This window comes from Ovis aries, chromosome 9, assembly GCF_016772045.2.
Source record: "Ovis aries strain OAR_USU_Benz2616 breed Rambouillet chromosome 9, ARS-UI_Ramb_v3.0, whole genome shotgun sequence".
In the NCBI taxonomy this organism is placed as follows: domain Eukaryota; kingdom Metazoa; phylum Chordata; class Mammalia; order Artiodactyla; family Bovidae; genus Ovis; species Ovis aries.
Window position 1 is genome coordinate 19,554,619 of NC_056062.1, and position 25,599 is coordinate 19,580,217.

The 25,599-nt window shown below is 40.2% G+C and overlaps 1 protein-coding gene across 4 annotated transcripts in view; it reads right to left on the minus strand.

Moving 5' to 3' along the window:
• KHDRBS3 (KH RNA binding domain containing, signal transduction associated 3) overlaps nt 1-25,599 on the minus strand; it is a 161,576-nt gene that overhangs the window by 104,513 nt on the left and 31,464 nt on the right. For 3 of the 4 annotated variants that reach the window (XR_006060786.2, XR_006060785.2, XM_015097718.4), the window contains exon 2: nt 243-361. Coding sequence is in view for 1 of the 4 variants with exons in the window: in XM_015097718.4 (XP_014953204.2) it covers nt 243-361 (119 nt within the window). In the remaining 3 variants the exon portion in view is untranslated. Of the gene's footprint in view, nt 1-242; nt 362-25,599 lie in introns of those variants that run through there. The other variant, XM_042254053.2, reaches the window with a different exon arrangement.

Genomic DNA, 25,599 nt, shown 5'->3' on the forward strand with positions numbered 1-25,599 from the left:
ACCGTCTGTCTGAAGTCTGAAATATAACTTGGAAGAATCATTTTTAAGGCTTCATAACTCACATCAAAGTCAAACAGAAAGGATAGAATCACTAAATAAGTTTTTAATTAATTTTAAAAGTATGCATGTTAGGATATTCTGCGAAGGGAAAACATCTCAAGAAGACACTAAACAGAATATAAATTAAACAAGCGCTCCCTTGTGATAAAGATTAACACGCCTGCTGTGCGCACCTGTCTTACCTTAGGAAACTGTTTTACAGGAATTAACACTTTCTGTCCCAGCTTCATGTTCTTATTAATCACCACATCAATGTACTTTTCTTCATCCTTGCCTTCTCCTTTTTGAAACTTCTCTATTTCTGTGGAGGAAAAACAGAAAACCACGAAGTGTCAGACCTGGAACTTCAGAGACTGGGGGTTCTCCTTAGCTCTACGGTGGCAAGAAACCAAATACAGAATGTGGACTTCAGATGCCTACAACTTGCGCAAGTAATGACATGTTCCCATTTTATCGATGATTCTTCACCAGTAAGTGGGGAAACACACACACGTACACACACACATGTGCTCCAAAGTCAAGTCTCAATGGAGGGGAACAATACACTAGCTACAAACATAAAAACAGACTCTTTGGGGTCCTCTGGAATTCTCAAAAAAGGCTGCTCAAACAGCAAAGAAAACCCAGAAAGCATTCTCAGTTTAGCATTACCAAGTACTGACAGCCCGTTCTACCAGCCCTTCCTGGGTCTCCAAGGTGGTTCCCACCAAGGATTCTCTAAGGAGCCATTAAAAGCCCTAGACAGCCTTGTGACAGTCATTTCCCCAACAAAATCTCCCCACCTCACAAGTGATGAGCCCAACCACAAGCTTGTGGCTTTGTCAGTGCTCTTTTCTCTGCTGGTGATGCTGTTTTGCTGATCTCCATTTCACACATCACCTTCGAGATGCAACCATATTAAAGACTCCTTTTTATGCAACTGTCACTTTCCTTGGCGGAGCAGCAGAATCAGTCACTCCCACCACGACACGTACAAAGTACTTCATGCACAATTCTATTGTCACTCCCAGCCTAGGCCTGCAGCTTCTGAGCAAAGCTTCTAAGGATCAAGATAATTACTAAATCTCCAAACACACTGATTATTTTGTTTGCTTCCTTGTATTATGCTATGCTTTGCTCCTGTAAAACTGATCATTCTATATAGAATCTGCATGGGAACAAGACACATTGAACAATATGTGAAATATAAACATTTACGTAGATAATTCTTGCCATTGTTGTTGGAAAAAACCTTTCAAGAGTACTTTTAATTTTGACATTTTTCTGTAAATAAAATATAAAATAAAAGAAAGTTTCTCCTATATCCATACTTCAGAGGTAATAATATACCATGTTATATACTCTTATTTTCCATAAATAAGAGTGTCTGTGCATGCAAACACAAAATAATTTGAAAATTGTAAAACTAATGGTGGATATGAGCTAAATTAGTTTGGTTTTCCTCAATAAAAAGCAATAAGTCACATGCCATTTCCTCCATCAAGTACAACAATTCATGAGTTCAGCTTTAATTAGTACAGGAAAATAATTTCTAGAAATACCTTTAGTAAGTTAGCAGATTTAACAAAATTAGGTTCACTGAAACTTCCTAGAAAACAGAATTTTTAATGTATAATACATCAGTCAAAATAGATTTAACTACCTATTTTCTTTTTATATAACAAAGGCTTTTTAATAATTGTTGAGCACTGATAGGCACAATTTAATATTTAATTCCTTAATCAGCCTTCAAAATGTTACTCCTTGTATCAGTGATGTTTATCATTTGAAGCAACATGGAAAGTCATGTTAGGTTAAAGTTAAGGTTAAAAAATTAGAAAGACTTATGTATTTTGCTATATATTAAAGTTTGAGAAATCCCTATGATTTTTAAGAGGGAAATAAAAATTTTTTTAAAAGTAATTAATTTCCTCTCCAGATAGTCAACTTTACAAATCTTATCTTGCTAAAATACCTTGTTGCTACCTTAAGTAAGCTTTGAAATATGCTGAAATACTTCACTGTTTAAGATTTATTTTGGAAAAAAAAAAAAATTTAAGGCCTGATGCCATGTTAAAGCATGTAGGTGTGCTGGACCTAACATGCCACACAGCACTTGAAACAGCCCCGCCCCTATCACGGGCATCACACAGGCTGGTTTACACCATGGCTATTCTACTTCTCTCAGGTCCCTGTGGTCCTCAGTGGTCAAACTCAGAACTGGCCAAACTTCCATTTTTTAGGCGCTGTTCAATCAACAGTTTGGCATTTTCTACTTGACTGAAGATCATAAGTAGGTTTATGTGTTCAGGATGTCCAATAAAGTACAATGCAAAATAATGGGAAGCAACAAGATGACTTATGAAATCTTGAAATCGTCCGTAAATGGGAGTTTCAAACTCTCAAACTCATACTACCACCCCTCTGGGCTTCCCTACGTCAGGAAGGGACTGGACAGCTACCAAGGTGGCTTTAACCTTTCAGTAAATTGGAGCATATGAAGGCAAAAAAATCCAGCCAGATGCTCAAGGTTGAACACATAGGGGATTTGACTTTCACTAATCCCCAGATTACATTCGTTACATACAGTTTAATGTACCAATGCCATCTCCCAGCTCAGAAATAATAAGCAAAAGTGTGATTAGGTTTTAGATGATGTAGGGGATTAACATGCTATGTTTTCAAACCATGGACACCAAATTTCTGTCAACCGGGAAAGCTAGTGTCAGTTATGACTTTTTTGGCTTTTGTTTTTCCTTTTTTTCTGTTTCTGTCTTGGTTTAGTATGGAGCTTCCTAAGCAATGACCACTTACCCTACCAAATATGCTAAAATCCACGAATCCTCTAAGACACAGCCAAATACTCTTTGAATTTAAATAAGCTAAATTTTCAATATAAAAAATTTGGTAATGTAAATTTTCATTAAAACTGCTTAAATTCTCTCACAGAATCAAGTACATCAAAATTGACATTTTCCTTTGTCCCAGCAACTCCATTTTTACTAATTTACCCTAAAGATATATATGGATAGATATAAAATATTATATACAAATTTATCCATTTAAAGCACTGTCTTTAATAGTAGAACACTGGAAATCATCTAAATATCTGGAATTAAGAGCCTGGTTACATAAGCAAGGGCACAGCCAGTGAGATAGCATAAGTTACTTTACAACATCAAGAAAACTCTTCATGTTCTGATGAGAAAAAGTCTCCACCAAATACACTGTTTGGACACATAGACACACAGACACAAGTCACAGTGTAAAGCAGTGTAAGACTATATGTTCATATTCACTTGTATATGTACAGAAAAGAGCTCCCTTCTTACCTGTAAGAAACAAGTAACTGATTATCTAATTGTAAAGGGAGAAATGCAATGGATAAGAAACAGGAATAGAGACTTCTCACTATATTTCTCTTTTACACTGTTTGAAAAGTTTGAATCATGAATATTTTACCCTTTAAATTTGCATAAATTTAAATTTTTAAACACTTTTGTAGATTTTTTTTTAAAATACCAAAACAGAATAAAATATGAATGTATACAGGGATAGTCATGTTTCTATTTTGCATCTTGGCTGAAAATCCAGAATTTGACTCTCCCTTGATCATTTATTTAAATCCTTCACTAAAATACTCTTTCACTGAAGCTGTGATAAGGATATACCTGGACTGCTGGTCTCACTAGAAACACACGTGTTTCCGGAAACTACATGTACAGTATTTCACTTTGAGAATCCAAATGCAGCAGGGTTCACGTGGTGAGGGTGAGAGGAACAGGGATCCATCCCAATCAGGCGTCTATCCACACACTGACTGAGTTCTATACATGGAGAAAGTGCACGCGGTGCTGGGGACGGAACACACAGGGTGCGGGGCTACACGGATAGGCGCAGTGTGCACAGGGCCGAGAAGAGGGGCCAACAGCTCTGGAGCTTGGAGTATGGTGCAAAAAGCCAGTAAATGTGAGCTGAGTTCCTAGAGGATAAGGAACAGAGGCTGCCAGGCAAAGAGCTGATGAGTGCCTCAGTGGAGTGAAGTAACCCTGGGTTACACCAGTCCCCCCTTTCCCTCATCTGACTGAACAGCTGACACATGGAGATTTACTTTTTTGGTTTCCTTTTCTCCTTTAACAGTACAAAAGAGCACGAGTCACACAAGTAGTGGTGACAGAACCCTGTCACCACAGAGCCAGTTAGTGAACAAGCCAAGACATGAACTCAATTTCCTCACCCCACAGCCTGGGTCGCTGCAGAAAGAAGCAGGGTGAGAACAGGGGCCGTTCTCCGTGGCCAACACAGAGAAGAAAGGAGGACAAAGGCATGAAAAGGCAGGCCGGGTTCTTAACGGCTGCACAGATCAGATCCTAAAGGTTCAGTAACAACAGGGGGATGCGGAAAGCAGTCCGCTGAGGAGAGATGCCCTCCTGGAAAGGCAGACCTGAGCAGAAATGGAATGGATGCAATGTGGGGAGACAGGGCAGATGACATCACAGCTGGAAGATAAGACAGTCTGTCCCTCGAACAACCGGGGGGGCGGAACTAAAAGGGCTGATTTCTATCTGAAGTGGAGGGAGAGCCGTCAGAGGAGGCATCAAGCCCTCGGGACACCCCACCCGAGTAAACCACAGGCGCCTGCCTTGTGCTCCTCTCCCCTCTAGCATCCAGCTCTTCTTGGCTTCTGAAGCACCCGCTCACAGGCTAGAGCTTCTGCACTTGTCTCCTAAGACAGGAACATCTCTGGGGACGTTCCCCCTACAACAGCCTTCTCTTTGGTGCCTCTGCTAAATCCCACTTCCTAGAGGCTCTTTTTGAATTCCCAGACCACTTAATCAAGACAAAGTAGCACTTTCACCACAGGTATAGCTTCCTATTTAATGTCTGTCTTCAGCAGACTATCAATGCCCCCAGCCACCCGCCCTTAACTCCTTTTGTGATCCTGACAATATATTGGGAAGGTTAAAGCACTGTTCACATTTTGCACATAAGGAAAGTTTGAAAATATATTTCTAAAAGTCACAATTTATACCTCAAGAAACAAGAAAAAAGCCAAATAAATAACCTAACTCTACACCTAAAGCAACTAGAAAAGGAAGAGTTGGAGAACCCAAGAGTTAGTAGAAGGAAAGAAATCTTAAAAATTAGGGCAGAAATAAATGCAAAAGAAATAAAAGAGACCATAGCAAAAATCAACAAAGCCAAAAGCTGGTTCTTTGAAAGGATAAATAAAATTGACAAACCATTAGCCAGACTCATCAAGAAGCAAAGAGAGAAAAATCAAATCAATAAAGTTAGAAATGAAAATGGAGAGATCACAACAGACAACACAGAAATACAAAGGATCATAAGAGACTACTATCAGCAGTTGTATGCCAATAAAATGGACAACGTGGAAGAAATGGACAAATTCTTAGAAAAGTACAATTTTCCAAAACTGAACCAGGAAGAAATAGAAAATCTTAACAGACCCATCACAAGCACGGAAATTGATACTGTAATCAGAAATCTTCCAGCAAACAAAAGCCCAGGTCCAGACGGCTTCACAGCTGAATTCTACCAAAAATTTCGAGGAGAGCTAACACCTATCCTACTCAAACTCTTCCAGAAAATTGCAGAGGAAGGTAAACTTCCAAACTCATTCTATGAGGCCACCATCACCCTAATACCAAAACCTGACAAAGATGTCACAAAAAAAGAAAACTACAGGCCAATATCACTGATGAACATAGATGCAAAAATCCTCAACAAAATTCTAGCAATCAGAATCCAACAACACATTAAAAAGATCATACACCATGACCAAGTGGGTTTTATCCCAGGGATGCAAGGATTCTTCAATATCCGCAAATCACTCAATATAATTCACCACATTAACAAATTGAAAAATAAAAACCATATGATTATCTCAATAGATGCAGAGAAGGCCTTTGACAAAATTCAACATCCATTTATGATAAAAACTCTCCAGAAAGCAGGAATAGAAGGAACATACCTCAACATGATAAAAGCTATATATGACAAACCCACAGCAAACGTTATCCTCAATGGTGAAAAATTGAAAGCATTTCCCCTAAAGTCAGGAACAAGACAAGGGTGTCCACTTTCACCGCTACTATTCAACATAGTTCTGGAAGTTTTGGCCACAGCAATCAGAGCAGAAAAAGAAATAAAAGGAATCCAAATTGGAAAAGAAGAAGTAAAACTCTCACTGTTTGCAGATGACATGATCCTCTACATGGAAAACCCTAAAGACTCCACCAGAAAATTACTAGAGCTCATCAATGAATATAGTAAAGTTGCAGGATATAAAATCAACACACAGAAATCCCTTGCATTCCTATACACGAATAATGAGAAAGTAGAAAAAGAAATTAAGGAAACAATTCCATTCACCATTGCAACGAAAAGAATAAAATACTTAGGAATATATCTACCTAAAGAAACGAAAGACCTATATATAGAAAACTATAAAACACTGATGAAAGAAATCAAAGAGGACACTAATAGATGGAGAAATATACCATGTTCATGGATCGGAAGAATCAATACAGTGAAAATGAGTATACTACCCAAAGCAATTTACAAATTCAATGCAATCCCTATCAAGCTACCAGCCATATTTTTCACAGAACTAGAACAAATAATTTCAAGATTTGTATGGAAATACAAAAAACCTCGAATCGCCAAAGCAATCTTGAGAAAGAAGAATGGAACTGGAGGAATCAACTTGCCTGACTTCAGGCTCTACTACAAAGCCACAGTCATCAAAACAGTATGGTACTGGCACAAAGACAGACATATAGATCAATGGAACAAAATAGAAAGCCCAGAGATAAATCCACACACATATGGACACCTTATCTTTGACAAAGGAGGCAAGAATATACAATGGAGTAAACACAATCTCTTTAACAAGTGGTGCTGGGAAAACTGGTCAACCACTTGTAAAAGAATGAAACTAGATCACTTTCTAACACCCCACACAAAAATAAACTCAAAATGGATTAAAGATCTAAATGTAAGATCAGAAACTATAAAACTCCTAGAGGAGAACATAGGCAAAACACTCTCCAACATAAATCACAGCAGGATCCTCTATGATCCACCTCCCAGAATTCTGGAAATAAAAGCAAAAATAAACAAATGGGATCTAATTAAAATTAAAAGCTTCTGCACAACAAAGGAAAATATAAGCAAGGTGAAAAGACAGCCTTCTGAATGGGAGAAAATAATAGCAAATGAAGCAACTGACAAACAACTAATCTCAAAAATATACAAGAAACTTATGCAGCTCAATTCCAGAAAAATAAACGACCCAATCAAAAAATGGGCCAAAGAACTAAATAGACATTTCTCCAAAGAAGACATACAGATGGCTAACAAACACATGAAAAGATGCTCAACATCACTCATTATTAGAGAAATGCAAATCAAAACCACAATGAGGTACCACTTCATACCAGCCAGAATGGCTGCGATCCAAAAATCTGCAAGCAATAAATGCTGGAGAGGGTGTGGAGAAAAGGGAACCCTCCTACACTGTTGGTGGGAATGCAAACTAGTACAGCCACTATGGAGAACAGTGTGGAGATTCCTTAAAAAATTGCAAATAGAACTAACTTATGACCCAGCAATCCCACTGCTGGGCATACACACCAAGGAAACCAGAATTGAAAGAGACACATGTACCCCAATGTTCATCGCAGCACTGTTTATAATAGCCAGGACATGGAAGCAACCTAGATGTCCATCAGCAGATGAATGGATAAGAAAGCTGTGGTACATATACACAATGGAGTATTACTCAGCCATTAAAAAGAATTCATTTGAATCAGTTCTGATGAGATGGATGAAACTGGAGCCGATTATACAGAGTAAAGTAAGCCAGAAAGAAAAACACCAATACAGTATACTAACACATATATATGGAATTTAGAAAGATGGCAATGACGACCCTGTATGCAAGACAGGAAAAAAGACACAGATGTGTATAACGGACTTTTGGACTCAGAGGGAGAGGGAGAGGGTGGGATGATTTGGGAGAATGGCATTCTAACATGTATACTATCATGTAAGAATTGAATCGCCAGTCTATGTCTGACGCAGGATACAGCATGCTTGGGGCTAGTGCATGGGGATGACCCACAGAGATGTTATGGGGAGGGAGGTGGGAGGGAGGTTCATGTTTGGGAACACATGTAAGAAGTAAAGATTTTAAAATTTAAAAAAAAAAAGAAAAAAATAAATAAAAGTCCCAATTAGTAAGGAACATACCATGACTCAAACCTCAGGTCTCCAGGGTGGAGACACTTTCCCAAACCAGTCTATCAACAGGTCCTTACAATATTTTGTGTAGCTAACAACACAATAAAGCCTATGGTACATAGTGCTTCTATAAAGGAAAAAAGCATTCTTTACAAAACAAGTCCATGAGAGAATGTACTAATGAACCAATGAATTCCTGTGCTGAGCCCACACGGAATCTATCCTTTAAGATCAGAAGCTGTGAGTTAAAAAAAAAAAAAAAAAAGCAAGAAAGAAACTGTAAGTTAGAAACCCTGATACCCTGCAACTCTGTATATTTCCAGAGCCTCTGTTTTTTCCTGGGTGAATGATCCAAGGAACTATATTCCATGAAGATACAGATGGCATTCAAAGTAGATAATCTGAAGAGAATTTAATTAAGGACCTATGTATAAAGATGTGAATATCCTAAAGCAATAGCAACAAAGAATGGTGTGGTACTCTGGGGTTAGTTAGGAAGGAGGTATGGCTGCCCCAAAGCTGGGAAGCAGGATGGGGCAAGGAAGAAAGGAGACTGTGTGGAGGGCAGCCTGGCAAGGGCTATAACGCCCTCCGAGGGAAGCAGCCAGCCTGCGCTGACCTAACAGGGAGGAAGCTAAAGCACACACACTGGGACCTCACTTCCTTCTGCAGATCTGCCGCTGGTGGCTCCGCAGAGAGGGACCAACCCACGCAGAAGCCACAAGTAAGAGTGTCTGCTGACACATCCCTCAGCCCCCAGGCACAGAGCAAAGGAGGTGGGACAAGAGGCAGCAATCCAGTCCCCACCTTGGCTAAACTGAAGGAAGCTTTAAACAGAGCATCTGATGCCTCCTGTACATACAGAAGTTCCCATTTGTGCTCATCACATAAAACATTACACAGCAAAGTACTGAAAAGTAATGAAAACGATTTTGAAAGTGAAAGTCACTCAGTCAAGTCCGACTCTTTGCTATCCTATGGACTATAGAGTCCATGGAATTCTCCAGGCCAGAATACTTAAGTGGGTAGCCTTTTCTTTCTCCAGGGGATCTTCCCAAACCAAGTCTCCTGCATTGCAGGCAGATTCTTTACCAGCTGAGCCACAGGGGAAGCCCAAGAATACTGGAATGGGTAGCCTGCCGTATGGGGTCGCACAGAGTCGGACACGACTGAAGCGACTTAGCAGCAGCAGCAGCAGCAGCCCTTCTTCAGCAGATTTTCCTCACCCAGGTATCAAACCGGGGTCTCCTGCATTGCAGGCAGATTCTTTACCAACTGAGATATCAGGGAAGCCCATTTCAGAGATCACTTATTATGACAGTACTAGGTAAATAATAATTGTTATGACTTTGTTTGCAAGGATTCACCGAGTTAAGGGCTATGCATTTGACCTGAAGTCTTTCTTTATTCTAATGAACCTATCTATGATAGATTCTCTTCACTTTACAGAATAAGACCCTGAGGATTCCAGTGGGTAAGAAGCTTGCCAAGGGCTGTACAGTTCATAATCTCTTCAGAGGGATTCACACTAAAGTTTAGTTTTAAACTAAACATTAGCTGTTTAAAAGTTATTTAACAAATTTTCATCAAAAGTTCAGAAAAAAAGCAAATAATATGTTAGCCTGCACAATAAAGTTCTAGGGTAAATAGTCATATGGTCAAACCCTTTCCCCCAGCCCCTTTGCCCAAGGACCTTAACTCTGTACAAATTTATTAAAGGACAGGGGTTAGCCTGGATCTATCAGGAAACAAGAAGTCCATATAAACAGAATGATAATACCTATATGCTCAACATTCAGAAATCTATTTCAAAGTAATATAAGAACCTAGCTGGAGGATTTTAAATGATCTTAAAATATATATTGGGCTTCCCTGGTGGCTTAGATGTTATAGCATCTGCCTGGAATGCAGGAGACCCGGGTTCAATACCTGGGTCAGGAAGATCCCCTGGAGAAGGAAAATGGCAAAACCCACTCTAGTACTCTTGCCTGGAGAATCCCATGGAGGGAGGAGCCTGGTGGGCTACAGCCCATGGGGTCGCAAAGAGTCAGACACAACTGAGCGATATTCCTAAAATATATATAGTGTTCAAAGCCATGTAAATTCTATCTGACAGATTACTAAAATGTTACTGTGGCTGTTGGTCTAAAAAGATATCTTTTAACCTCCAACATGACAAATGTTTTCACAAAGGAATTATTTTATTCAAGCAATCCAAACCTAACAGAACACCTATTAGACCCAAACCAGAACTGAATACACTAAAACCTGCCCAGACAAGATTGATTCAAACAGCTCAAGATCTTGCAAATAATCTTCTATAAACAAGAAATAAATGGCACAGCAGAATAGAGATGCATATCGCTCTCTAATAAGAACGAATAAGCTCATCATAAATACACAAAAGTAAACCATCCAGGGAGCAAAAAATAGTCAATACTCTAAGTATTAAAATGCTTGGAAGTAAACTTACAAAGACAGAGCTAGTATTTGTACACAAAGTATTCTTAAATATATACACACTGCATAAGATTAAAGCATACACACAAGGAAATTCCTGGGGAGGGGGCGCAGGAGAAGGAGGAAAGACACTTAAACAAGGAGGGGGTCAAGGGCGCTGATCCTCCACCCAGTCCGAACTCCGGGTATAGCTTATGGTTGGCCCTCCATAACCATGGTTCCTCTGTATCCATGGTTCAGCATCCGTGGATTGAACCATTATTTTCTATTTTTAAAAACTGTGCATATAAGTGAAACTGCACAGACCAAACCCACATTATTCAATAGTTGGTTGTAATTCTACCCATCACAGGTAATTAACAAAAATATAACAATAACACACAGCTGGAATTTATTTACTGACAGTACTGTCCAGGTATTTCATCCTTGTAACAATGTAGCAGAATAGCAGTAATCATTTTACAGAAAAGAAACAGCTACTTAACAGATATCCAGTGATGTGGCTAAGATTCCACAGCAGACCCAGATCTAGGATTCCAACCCTAGTGTATTCTGACCTAAAGCCTCCAGTTTCTTGGTATTACTGAAGTAAAGGGACTTTGACTTTGAGAAAAAATTATTTGGCTTATTGTTTAGTTTTGAGGGAAATTAATGAAGTTATTACAAGTATCAAAAGACATGATATTTATCAAAGTGATCTGAAAACTGTAACACATAATGCAAATACAGGTTATTATTGCCTACTTAATACAAAGCCTAAATTGTGGTGACTGATTTACATGTATCTCATTGTAGAATGGATTTCAAGAATTTGTGATTTCTATATGATTCTAGAAATTAAAATGCAGATAACTAAAAAATTCTGAGTGCTACTCCAAATTATCATTACACATTTTATCAAATTATTTTCAAGGGAAAAAATGCTTCCATGGTACTGACCTCTTATCTTTCTCTTAAATATACTGCAATCATTCACCAAACAAAAGGCATCATGGCAGAAAAAAGAAAAATACAAAGATACGATGATCACTGGATGCGCCAATGAAATGCAAGTTTATCATCTACCCAAGGGGAAACACTCAACAACCTTCAGAAATGAGGAAGGTACTGGATGTTGGTACTAAAGCCTAACAATTTTCAAAATAAACTTCAAAGTGTAACATGTTTTTTGTTTGTTTAAATCATTTTAAAACAATAAAGATCAAAGGATGAAAATCAGAGATGAAATGTTCCCTAAAACTTGTAGAAGGAATCTAACAATTTGCACAATTACTATTTCCAGACACCACGCTGGAGGCTCTGCACATGAAGCCCACACAATTCTCAGCATGCTGGGACAGGAATCAACGTCCCCTAGTGCCTAGTATGTGGCAGACCTAAAGTTTGATTGCAGGACTGTCGGACTCTCAAAGGACTTGCCTCTTCTCCGAATTACCACACAACTGGCTTCTGTGAGATAAAACTCATATTTTATGGCAAGACAAGAAAAATTTAAACATAAAGATTTCTCTGCCCTTTGGCCTCCTCTGACCCCTCTTCTGAGCAGTATGTACCTACATCATGCATTGACCAAACCTCCCTCCGGCAGAAATACCTCTCAGCCTAAGAGCAGCATTCTAGCTTTAGCAAGACAACTCCTCAAAAAGATACCCTTCCTTCTCAATCTTGTAGAAGGCCATACTGACCCATGACCCACTACCTGCTTTGTAAACTTAGATCTGGGCTGTGAAAACTGTCAATAATACATCGTTTAATATATAGCCCTCTGACTCAAAAATGTATAACAACTATGCTCTGGCCTCTAACAGGCAGAACAGTTCCCGGAACTTTCCAAGAGGCTATTCTCAGATTATAATCCACAATTTGCCTCAAATAAAATTTTAGATCGACTGATCAATTTTTGCTGACACTTCAAAACCTCCTAAATAACAGATTAAATTTCACCTCCAACATAAGAACAGAATTTTATAGGACGAGTCAGTCAGCTGTATTCATTGAATGTCCACTGCTTACTGAGTGAGAAATGTAGCAGAAGCAACGGAGAAGATCAAACCATGAAAGTGTAGCAGTCCATATTAATTTCCAGCATGCTTCTACACACAGTGCGGAGAAAGTCAGGGCTCAGGGGGCCCATGGTTTTATCAGCCCTAAGTTAATACTGGCTAACTTCTATTCACTCACTTTCATCTGGTAGTAAGAAAAGTTCTGAAATAAGTTTTTATTGAAACCAGGTGCAAAGAAATGTCTCAGTTTCTACTTAAATCACCCAAAAAAGGCAGAAAAAATGAACCCAAATGACAGAGGAAAAAGAAGCTAGGCGTTCTCACCATCCCAAATAGATCAATCCCTTGGCTCTTCCAAATGATCCAGGATTACTCTTAATATATCCCAGCGCATTTGTCAAATGAAGATTCAGTAAACCCCCAGACTAAGTGAAGATAACAATACATTAGGTTAATTCAAGTTAATAACGACTCAAGTCAGTAACTATTGGGAGGAGGAATGGGAATAACTACTAAAGATTGGGGAAAAAAAGGAAAATCTGCTTTTTAGTTACACCTGCCTAAGGGTTAAACCACATTTCTCACTTTTAATTGCAAACATCATTAAGTATACTGCAAAAGACCAGCTATCTTAAACAATTATCAGGCTCCAGAGGTCACCAATTAGAACCCTGCAAGGATTTGAATTAAAAAAAGGTTTTATGATTAGGTGAAGTAATGATCCAAGAAAGAGATTAGTTCTGTTCAAACTGCACTCATTATAAAACCCATTTCCTTTGTGTGAAGATTCAATGTCTTTCTCATTTATCCCGCTGGCATTATCACACTTTGAGATAGAAATATGACTGTACTAATGATATTCTATAACAACCATATAATACAAGCATTTTGCTCTCTATTACTTTCATATCTAATAAGATTACCAATGAATATTTTCTATTGGTTAAATGTACAATAATACAAACTCTGTAGGTACGACAGACTGTGCAAAATAAATTCAAAGCAGGATACAATCATGCTTTGGCTATACATTTTTAGGTTAGTCTCAGAATCATAACTGGTCCTATTTATGCAGCAGAGAGTCAGAATAATCGGAGGGAAATAATGCTTAAGACATTAAATCATGTTTTCATATAACAATTATTTACAGGTTTACTTTTATAAAAGTAATTCTAAAAATAAATAGCATGATCAGGATTGCAATCAGATCCCCAGGAACATCAACTCTGATGCTGTCTGAAGCCATATTGACAAAATCATGAGAGCTATGCTAGAATAATGAACATCACTGAAAAAGAAAAAATAAAAAATGCAGCTTAATACAAGTTTAAAACATACAAGGTGCCTCAAATATTATATTTCCCTCATAACTCAATGTTGTTCTAAGCTACCTAGAAACTGCCAAACAAGCATAAAACACTTTTTAAAAACAAAATACAATTACAGAAGGAACATTTTTTTTGTCACTCATATTTAGTCATCATAGAAAGTTAAGACATTGGTAAATAATCCAGCAGTGCATATTAATAGTCACAGCCTCCGAGGACAGGAAATGTCTCTACACAGACACCTACAAGTACTGAAAACGAGGACACCTTCCCACATCGATTTCAAGTCAGGATGTGTTATCTGTACTAGGTTATTCTCCAGTCATATTTTATTTTCCTTCTCCTTATGAGTCAGATGCTGTCTCTTCACAGAGGACATACCCACTGGAGGTTTTCTCAAAGGGATTTGTCAAGTTAGGTACAGATCTTCACATTTGAAACCAAGCTGTACATTAAATCATTTAGGAACTTAAAGAAAAATAACTACACTAAGGTCAGTCAACAGCATTCCTCTGTTGTCCTTCAACCATCAAGTACCTGGTTAAGCAATCATGTATTCTAGTGGGTTCCACCTGTCAAATCTACTGACAACTGACTCATCTATTTTAAGGCTAAATATACAGCTAACTTTTAATGTCACGAAACTGCACCACATGGACAAATGAGACAGAATCAAAGGATAAACACAGAGCATTACTCTAGCTAAAACTAACGACAAGTATCTTAGGTTGATGTCTGACTGCCCTCTATTCTCTTTTCTTAAACACAGAGGTAAGATAATTTATTGATCTAGTCTATGAATGAGTAACAAACTAAGATGAGAACACAGAGACTAATAACATGGCCAGGAATCCAGAGCAGTGTTCCCCTAGAGTTTCACGAATTTACCAGTTTTCAAGCAACAATGGTGATTGGCTCACCAACGGGCCACAGTCCATAATCAGATACAAAATTAATGATAGGTATCACCATTTCATCAGGGAAGGGGGATGAGAGAAAGAGGATGTTTGAGGAGAAAAGATGTCTAAAGGAGCTCTCTAAGAGAGAAAATAATGAAAACCAAGTTGAAAAGTTCCGTTCAAGACAAAAACAAAAATAACTGAAATGGCCACCCTGAAGGGTAAGGGACTGAGGAGGGAATCACTGACTCGCATACAATTATTTCTGTATGTCATGCAAAAGAGGGATTAGATTTGGTCAGGATTAAGGCCAGTGACATAGCATTAATATTGAAAGAAAGAGAGAAAGGAGCTACCATTTATTTTAGAGATGAAGATTTTAAAAATAACATTTTCCAAAGATGGAACCGGCTATCTTGAAGGAATTTTAAGTTCATCCATAGAGGCCTGACCAGCAGGCTGGACCCACCTGACAGGAATGTTACGGAAAGGATTCAATCACCTGACGGCAAGCTAAACTTGAAGGTTCCTTTCAACCCTGAGATTTGCATACGTCCCTATCATTTGTCTCACTGACTAGCTCTCATAAACACAAAACTGTATTATTAATCATCACATGCCCAGTACTGAGGTCTGCATCGTGAATATAACATGCATTCAAAAAATATTTGTTTAGTGAATGAGAGTGAATCATAACGTTCTTCATGGAAAAGCACAGTAAGCTTTGATGAACTTTTAAGAATACCCAACATCTGAATTAAGCAAAACAAAAGTCATCTATCTGCCTTTCATTTTCCTAAACAAACCATCTCTGCCAGTTACTAAGCACCATCTCTCAGCTCCAGACACACCCATCAAGAATGCTGGACAGGGAACTCGCAAGCCCTGCTTCTCTGCTGCCTGGGGCTCCCACTAGGTTCCACATCTGGGAGGCCAGAGCAGGGTGCTGTCCCTTCCGTTTTGCTCCAGTTCCTGGCAGCATACAGAATAGAGTTTCCAAGATTCTGGCAATGACTCATTTTTCACACACACACACACACACACACGCCCGCCCCAGTCTTTGTACCAGGTCAGCAAGCCAGGACCCCTTGCTCAGAGGCTTGAGTCACTAGACTTAACGGGTCTTGGTCCCAGCTCCACGAGCATTTCCTCCCAAGTGTCTTCCCTTTGTTCCTCCAGCCCTGGTGGTTCTGGCTCAAGGCAGAGCCTGTGTTAACTATTTCTGTGTCCCTTCAGTATCCCTCATTTCCTTTTTCAGTCATCGAGCACTTCCCTAACCAATCCTTTCTATCAGATCTCCTTTGTTACAACGCCTGCTGTGATTTCTGCTCTCCTTAGGGACACACCACCTTGGTGAGTTCCCAGAAGTACAGAGGACAATGCTGGACATCTCAGGACTCTGTGCCAGGTGCCATGCTGGGCTTCCAGCAGCCACAAACAAGTGGTGAGTGAAGGATAGTGAAGTGGCAGGAGGACACAGGCTCGGGGGGCAGTTGCAACTTGACCACTAGTGGACCTCTGGCAAGTCACTAGCTTCGCTGAGCCCTCCTCTTTTCATCTGTAAAAACGGCAGAACCCACATTTGTGTGACCCAGCCCCAACTCTGGGGGCCAGAAGTCACTAATCTAACGGTATCAGCATCTTCTAATTCGTTGCTTCTAGCTCAATATCACTTGGAAGCCCAAATAAACATCTTCAGACCAGTGATTTATAAATGATAAGAAGGCTTCCTGGCAGCATCTCTTCACCAGCTGAGAGCGCTTTCTTGCTTGCTCCCTCCATCTCGGGGGTGGGGGGGTGCTGTGTAACTGAAGAACTGCGGGTGGCCTGTTATTCCCCACTCCACCTCCACATATAGCATAACCATCACCATCCGAGTCTGGGAAACTGGCATCTACATAATGATATTAGCACAGATGGTCTATACAATGGAACCATAATGAATATCCTGGAGGCTGAATTATCTGAGCTACATCTCTGATTTCTCCTGTGAAAAGCACAGGAAGACAATACAACCCAGGACTATGCGGCAGGTGATGTTTACCTTGTGAGGCAGACCTATCAACGTCCTAATCTGAAAAGCACAGAGTAAATGTCTATGAATATATAACCATTCAACACACTATTCAGAGGAAAAGTGTTTATCATCTGCAAAACATTTGCTATTCCAAGAACTAATTAAGTTTACAAACTGTGTTGTGAATACCAGAAGGCAGTAGACATACAAATCATATTGTTAATTATGCCTCTGACAAAGAAACTATTCCAGGTATTACATACTAATGCTACAACCAGCCAAGTCCTTTAAATTCCATGATCTCAAGCTCAGGAACAAATGAAGCCAAAACATGAGTATAAAATGAATATAAAATTAAGATGCTTAGAGGAAAGTTCAAAAATAGCCCTAAGTGACTACTTAACTGCATTATTCTGTCACCTGTTTTTGCTCATGGCCCTCCAGAGCAGCCCACTAACCCATAGCCTCCAGATAAGCACAACTGTCTAGCTTTTTGATATCTGCATTGAGAGAGTATAAATTAATGATAATATGGGGAGAAAGAGCTTAATTTAGTGAGACTTTACGTGATAAAAACATGGGTTCAAATCACAGACCAGCACTTACAATTGACACTGGGAAAAAAATCAGCAAGTCACAGGGCTCTTAGCCCTGGGCCATCAGTTAGGGACACTGACACCCACGAAGGGTCGCAGGGATTCATGGTACACCTCAGGCACTCTGTCTCAACACGTGCACAGCAGATTCCAACCTCCTGCATACTCCAGACTTCTGTACATTAATGCGTACAAAGGCATATATGAAGAGAGGGCTAATAAAACTGTAATGAATATTTAAATATTAATATAACGAAAACAAAGATCATCAGAAGAGATCAGAGTCACAGTCGTCTAGATTCTCTTGTAGTGAGAAAGCTGATCGGTTGTGGCTGTGCCGCCCCTGGGCAGGGTCTGGGCACTGCTTATCAAATTAGGGGCACACTGAACAAGAAGTCAGTCGGAGGGTCTTTAGGTGAGCTATTTATCCTCTCTGAAACTCTTACCTCCTCCCTTGGTTGAGGTGGAAATGAAATGAGACCATGGGGGGGGGGGGAATTCACAACCTGAAAGAGTTATGCAACCAGAAGAATCAAAGCAAGGGCCCCAGGGGCTTCGTGTGCGGGGTAGTAGGGCGTGGGGATGGTGGGGGTCCATCCAAGCAGGAGAAGCCGCAGGGAGGTGGGGGTGTCTAGTGACACATCTGAGAAGGTGGAGAGGCTGGAGACAGACGGGGAAGGACTTCTGGTGCTCACTGAGGGAGCACTTGCATTACGTCAGGACTGGGAGAGGCACTGATACAGGGCAGGAGCGGAAGAAATTCAGGGTTCAGAAAGAGAGAAACTGCACTGTACAGCAACGCCCCAGGGCCATTCCATTGAACCTGATGACTCAGTGTCCACAGCTGTTTGTGCGACTTTCATAAACAAAGATGCCACGTAAAGGCTGCACAGAAACGAAAAAACATGATAAAGAAAAAGTGGATCTTAAGACCCTCTACAGGCCTCTGTAACTGCCTACATCAAAAGAGTGAAGCAAAATTTAAAACTTCAATACTTCATGCAAAAAGTGCAAAATGTGCTGGTATGAAATTCAGTGAAAAAACTCACACATTATATGTTAAATCTAAGGCCGTTGGCTGAAGACTGAAAAATGTGAGAATTACTACACAACAGCACCCACAATGCCTTCCTGTAGAGTCATTTTACTCTGAGACTAAAGATTAAAACATTTTTTAAAATTCTGTTATATAACATCTATGAAAGAACCAAACACTCCTACATTACAACTTTTCTACAAAACAGAAAGAACACAAGTGACAAGCTATGTACCTTTGGTAAACATGATTAACTCCAACGAGTAAAACAGATATAAATCTTACTGAGAGATGGGTAAAAACCTGTGACTTCATATTTCTTTTCCTCTAGTCTACTTCTAGCTTAAATCTGTTGAATTCATGCCTACCTACTTCCTTCAAATGCAACAGATCTCTTAAACACTCGTTATACCTTTTAAGTTTCTTCCTCAATTGTTACATTTGTTTCTTAAATAAATGATTTTTACAAGTCACAGAAATTATATATTTAAAAAAAAAAAAAAACTGTGCCTGAAACAAGAACCAACAATGATAAGAACAGTGACTGATATTTTATGTGGACTTACAAAAGTCTGAACACCAAGGCATCAAAACTTTCTATATGCTCATAAGTCACGAGCCACATATAACAAAGACCCTAAATTCTAAGAAAGAAAAAATTACAAAAAAGAAAAAGTTGGGGGAGGGGGGCTCAGAATTAAGCCAGTGCCATTATTGGCTTTTCTTTTTTTAAATAAAATGTCTGCTCAGCCAGAGATGGGAGTCAGCATTTACTGAGAGCCTCCTGAAGCACAGACAAACATTTTTGGCACTTTTAAATACACTGTTATGTTCAAGGGAGGCAGGAAAACAAAGGAGGGTCTTGTCTATGGAACTGGAAAGTGAAAGCACTAGATATTGCATCCACATGTGATAAAGTATGATACACTTAATATAAGCTTCCACTAACTCCTGGATGATCATTTTACTCACCTTTCCAACGCATCACCCCCTGCTACCTGGCAGCATCTACCATACTGTTTACATCTGTCTTACTCGTGGCTGAATTTCAGCACTCAGGACAGCGCCTCGCACATGGCAAGTACTGAATGAATAAAGGAATGTAACTGTAAGATATGAGGTCCCTGTTGATTTTGCCATGAACTATTAAATGACCTTGACCAAACTACTAAAAGTTCTCAGAATTTTATTCCATTTCTTCTAGGAATTATTTTCCAAGCTCTCTACCTCTTCCCAGTCCAGCCCAGCCCAGCCCAGCCCAACCCAGCCCAGCCCAGGTCAACAACAGGTAGCTAACTGCCTTCTGAGAAGATCGGGCGGACTTCGGCTTCCTTTTCAGACAATTCCTCTTCTGAGTGGTCTTTCTCAATATCTGCTTCTCTAATCTTCCATCAACCCTATGAACCCCTCAAACCCTCTGACAAATTCAAGTTCTGTTGGTCAGCCTGGGTCAGTTTCCATTCTTTGAAAACAAAGGACTCTGAGTGACACAGTGGGAAGCAAAATCTCCTCCACATTGTAAGTGTGTCAAGATTACTTCTTTTCATGTAACCCATTTAAAAAAAAAAAAAAGGCTTTAGTCAAACTACTACCAGATCCTGCCTGCCTTATAAATACCTCACAGTTGCATTTCTTCCCTATCACCAGAGCTCTACTTCTGCCTAAACTTCCATCTCTTCTTGAAATCCTTTTGTCTGTGTTTCTAGGGCTAAGTCTCACCTTGCTGACCAACTGCAGTGATTTTCCAGAATCAACGGTGCATTTAGAAACATGTAGTAGCATTAAGTATGAGAATGATTTTGTACTTAAAAAATCCATCAAGTGATAGTTTTAATTCTATCATAGAACTATACAAAGATAAAGTTTAAGTGTAGCATTTCTTTTTCATTTTAACCTTGTGGCAGCAAGAAGGGGATAAGAACTGTAGGAGGGGAGGAGAAAAAGATAAAAGGAAACTATCTAAAGAATATTTTTTTCCTTGCCATCTAATATAAAAAGCCTCTTTGATCAAATAAAATCCAGAGTAAATCTCCTCCCTCCAGGCAAGGTTAAAAACTCAGCAAGAGAATGTAAGTAAGATAAATAAATTTAAGGTACTGTGATGTGTTCCTAGAGTAAAAATTAATAATTTTTAAAATCTAAGATGTATAGATACTACACACTAACAAAAGTATGACCTGCTGGCGATAGCCTCTATCTCAAATTTTGTATCTTCAGAAATAGGAAATCATAATGAAATAAAAGTTACAGATAAGAGCAGCAATTTCTTTTTTGTATAGATAGAGAAACATACACACATACAGCCAAGTATTGGGAAATGTTAATAGTATGAAAGTGGATCAGTAGAAATACTGATTTAACAATAAGAAGAAGGGGACTTAATTTTATCTCCAACACAGAAACCCACACAACTTTGGTCAAATTACTTAATCTTTGACACTGTCTTTTAATTGGCAAAGTGTAGGTCATGATGGGCTTTCCTGGTGGCTCAGAGGGTGAAGAATCTGCCTGCAATGCGGGAGACCTGGGTTTGATCCCTAGGTCAGGAAGATCCCCTGGAGAAGGGCACGGCAACCCACTCTGGTATCCTTGCCTGGAGAATCCCACAGACAGAGGAGCCTGGTGGGCTACAGTCCATGGAGTCACAAGAGTCAGACATGACTGGGCACAGCATAGATCATGATGCCTTAATATGCAGAATAGTAACTAAAACAGAAAACAAATATAAACAAGTCGAATAGGCAGTAGATATTTATGTTAATTACTTATTTATACTGCTATAATATTTCATTTAGGCACATCTAAGGTGACACCCTTTCCTCCCAAAAAGACACTGTAAACATCAACCTCTCTCATCCACAAAGCTCTTTGCTTTCTTCCAACTCCTTTGCCTGCACAGTTGGGTGCCCGTCCACTAGAACAGGCATCAGAACTGACCTGTGGTTGTAGGGTAAGAGAAATAGGAAAACCAAGTAGATTCTAAGAAGAAAGCACAACGAACAAAAGCATTGGAAAACGGATCTACCCCAAGTGTATGATGACGAGGCTCCTTTCAAACACCCAGAGGTGTCCTGCACGGAAGGAGGCAGGTGTGCAGTACCCCCAGTATGACGACAGCACCTTATCTTCTCCCAGCTCCAGACCATGTGCCTGGGGGCAGATTAATGTCTGTCTTTCCTCTTCCTTACCCTCTACACCTCAGGGTAAACACTCAATATATTTAAGATGACTAAACAGCTAACAAGTGTACTTATATCCAAAACAAACCACAGAAGAAGCAAACAAGTATAACCCTTACTTACGCCTTCAACATGATTTTCATTCACCTAAATATGAAATGTCTTCTGCATGCCAGGGACTCTGCTGGCTGCAGAGTTCTTCCAGAAACAAGACAGAAAGAGAAAGGTGATCATGAAACGTAGCAGAGCAGTAAAGGCAGGCATCAGGGAGATAATTACAGCAAAGGGTGATGAGTCCTCGGGTAGGGGTGCACAGACTGTGAAAGATAAGCCACAAAGCCTGATGGTGTCCACTGCAGTGTCAGAGGTGGACAGGCAAGCTAAGACTTGTGAGAGGTTTTCAGTACAAGAATTACATGCTCAGATCTGGCTGTTACAAGACCTCACTGGCCATCCTAGATGGATGGTCTGCCGGGGATAAGCAACTTCAGCAGGGCAGATGGACCACTTAGGAAATGGCTGCTGAGACGTTTCTTAATGACTAACAGCTCTCTTTACCAACCCCCCAAAATTCCCAAAGAAAGCATGTTTTATGTACTGTGGCTTCAATGTCTCAGAGCAATGCAATATGGACAGAACATAATCAGGGTCTTCTCATCTTTGAGTGTGGGAACATCTCAAAGCCAATTCATTCCCTTCATACAGAGCCATGAAATATGCTTCAATGAACATATGAGTCTAAGCATCAAACCACAAACACAGCATAACATAAAGAAAAGAGTTTCACTTTGCCTGGTGATTCGGAGGACTCACCTCCAAATCATCTGACAGTGACCTGATTACTAACAGAATAATAATATATTTTTGAGACGTTGCACAGGATAGCACAAAACAGAGGCCAATTTCTAGCCTTGTGACCTCAGATAAGTTACTTTTTCACTTGGTTACAACTTTACTCATTTTAAAAGATGGATAAAATACTAACTACTTTTCATGACTACTGAATAAAAGTCAGTGTATAAAGGAACACCTACTATTTGAGGGGAAAAAGCACCTACTAGTACAGTATCTGACAGCAGATGTTAATAAATGCTGCTTTCACAGGCATTTACACTAAAACATCAACTTCTTCCGATGGGTCACTTCATTTGTATAGACTTGGCCTAATAACCTTACAAGTCTTGTTTCTTTCATTCCCTCTCCCAGCCCAAGGAAAGCGCCTCCATATGTGCAGCTTCCTATACAGTAACAGACCACAAGAGAAGCGCTTATACTAAAGGTAGCAAGGCTGAATCATGCAGAAAGGAAATGTTTAAAAACCTGGAAGCCTTCAAAACAACCACTAAAACGGAGCAATAAGTAGGAGGAAAAGGCAGGCAGGAGGCATGCTTCTAAGGTCTTGAGAAATACCCTCTTCTCAGAAACACCCATATACACCCACCACCAGGACATGGGGGCACCTCTGCCACATCACTGGAGGCAGCACAGTGGGTTTTCTGAAGCCCCCAAAGGGCACTGACAGCCAAGTGTGGGAGTGAAGCAGGCAAGTCCTACCTGGACTGTGCTGCTGTGCACGAGAGAGCAGCATGTCCTACTGGAACCACGCCTGTGCTCATCACAGTTCAAATAACGCAGACAGTGGCGACTTCTCCACTACTCCTCCCTTGGAGAGATGTGAGCCAAATTCATTCGTCTTGAATCTGGGCTCACTCCTCTGACTCAGCCAACAGAATGCAGTAGAGGTGGCACCCCGGGGCTTCTTAGGAAGCACTGCAGGTCCTGCTCGGCCTCTTGACGTGCTCTCCCTCCTTTTGGGAACCCCTGTCCGGAGCTCTAAGAAGCCCGTGGCATGCATGACAAGGCTATAAGCCAGCTAGATGGCCCACAGCTCAGGCTAAGCTCTCAGCTGAGGTCCCAGCACCAATGGCTGCCCTGCCAGCTGCGGGAGGGAACCTCCTGGGTGCCCAGGCTTCAGGTGACTACAGCCCCAGCCTCCCACCTGACGCCACACGAGAACCACTCAGCGGGGCCCAGGCACTCAACACACTGCTCTGGACCATTTCAAGGCTGGGGTGGCTGATGACACAGCCACAGAGAGCGGACACATTGACCAGGGTGTGCAGATGTCAAGTTGAAGAATATTACCAGGCAGTCACTTGCCTCAGTATTAACCGGCCTTCTCCAAGTTCAATATGGCCAACGTTTACTTTTTTTAAAACCATGGTATGTGTTCTTTAAATACTTCTGAAGAGTTCCCTTCAATTCCTTGGTCTGTCTTCTTGATGAGCATTTTTTTTTTCAGTCTGACCTTTCCATTTCCCTGCCGTTTTCCTCCAATTTCTGCTAATAGAGATCAATGGCTAAGCATGGCCCTCAGCTGGGGGTGCAATGCCAGCTTTCCCCACCCTGGCCCTTAGCATATCCACAGAGTCTACTCTCCCCAGTGAAGTGAGTGAAGGTCACTCAGTTGTGTCCAACTCTTTGTGACCCCGTGGACTACACAGTCCACGGAATTCTCCAGGCCAGAATACTGGAATGGATAGCCTTTCCCTTCTCCAGGGGTCTTCCTGACCCAGGAATTGAACCAGGGTCTCCTGGATTGCAGGCAGATTCTTTACCAGCTGAGCCACAATTCTCCACAGCACATATGTACATTTCAAAAGGAGTATTTGCTTAACTTGACTCATTCCCCAAATTCTCTAACCATCTTCCTGGAGGCACACTGCCCTCCTCCTAACATTCGCACCCATTCATCCAGCTACAGTGACTGCCCAGGTGCCAGGACTGGGCTCCAGCCAGGAAACAGGGCATAATAAAACAGCCCCTGACCACACAGAATTCAACCTTGGTAGAATAAACAGACTTGCAATGGAAAATTCAAAGTGTTAGTCGTTCAGTTGTGTCTGATTCTTTGCGACCCTGTGAACTCAATGAACCCCCCCAGGCTCTTCTGTCCATGGGATTCTCCAAGCAAGAATACTGGAGGGTAGCCATTCCCTTCTCCAGGGGATCTTCCTGACCCAGGGATCGCACCCAGGTCTCCTGTACTGCAGACAAATTCTTTACCTTCTGAGCCAGCTGGCCCAAATCAGAGTATAATATGATAAGGGAAAATATGGAAATCACAAAGGACCCACAAACACCATAAAGAAAATAGCGTTTAATTGCTGTTTATCAACACAAATTCAGTGAGGAGACACCACCACCTTTCTGACTGTTATCATATACTAAACCTAAAGAGCAGGTATCATTGAAATTACAAATGTACAATTATAGAGGAAAAAATAATAAAACCAAAATCTACATCTTTGAAAAGCTCAATAAAATTGATAAGGCCCCAGCCAGACTGAGAAAAAGAGTGAAGATATACTACTAACACCAGGAATAAGAGTGACATCACCACAGATCCTACCATTATTAAAAGAATAAAGAAATGTAACCCAACAGTTCTATATCAATAAATTCGATACTTCAGATGAAATGGACAATTTACTGAAGACACAAAACTACCAAAGATCACTCAAGAAGAAAAAGGCAACATAAATAAGCCTTTACCTATTAAATAAACTTAATTCATAGATTCATAAATTGGTGACTGTGGGTGGAGAAAGCATACAATAGATTATACAACATATTCTTTAAAAAATTAGTGATTTTTCCTGTTATTATAAAATGTGCAAAAAATTTTAAAACCTACTTTATTACACTAGAATAGCAGTTTATAGAACAAGCAGTTACTAAATTGGCAAGCAGAACAACATCACACGACATGTT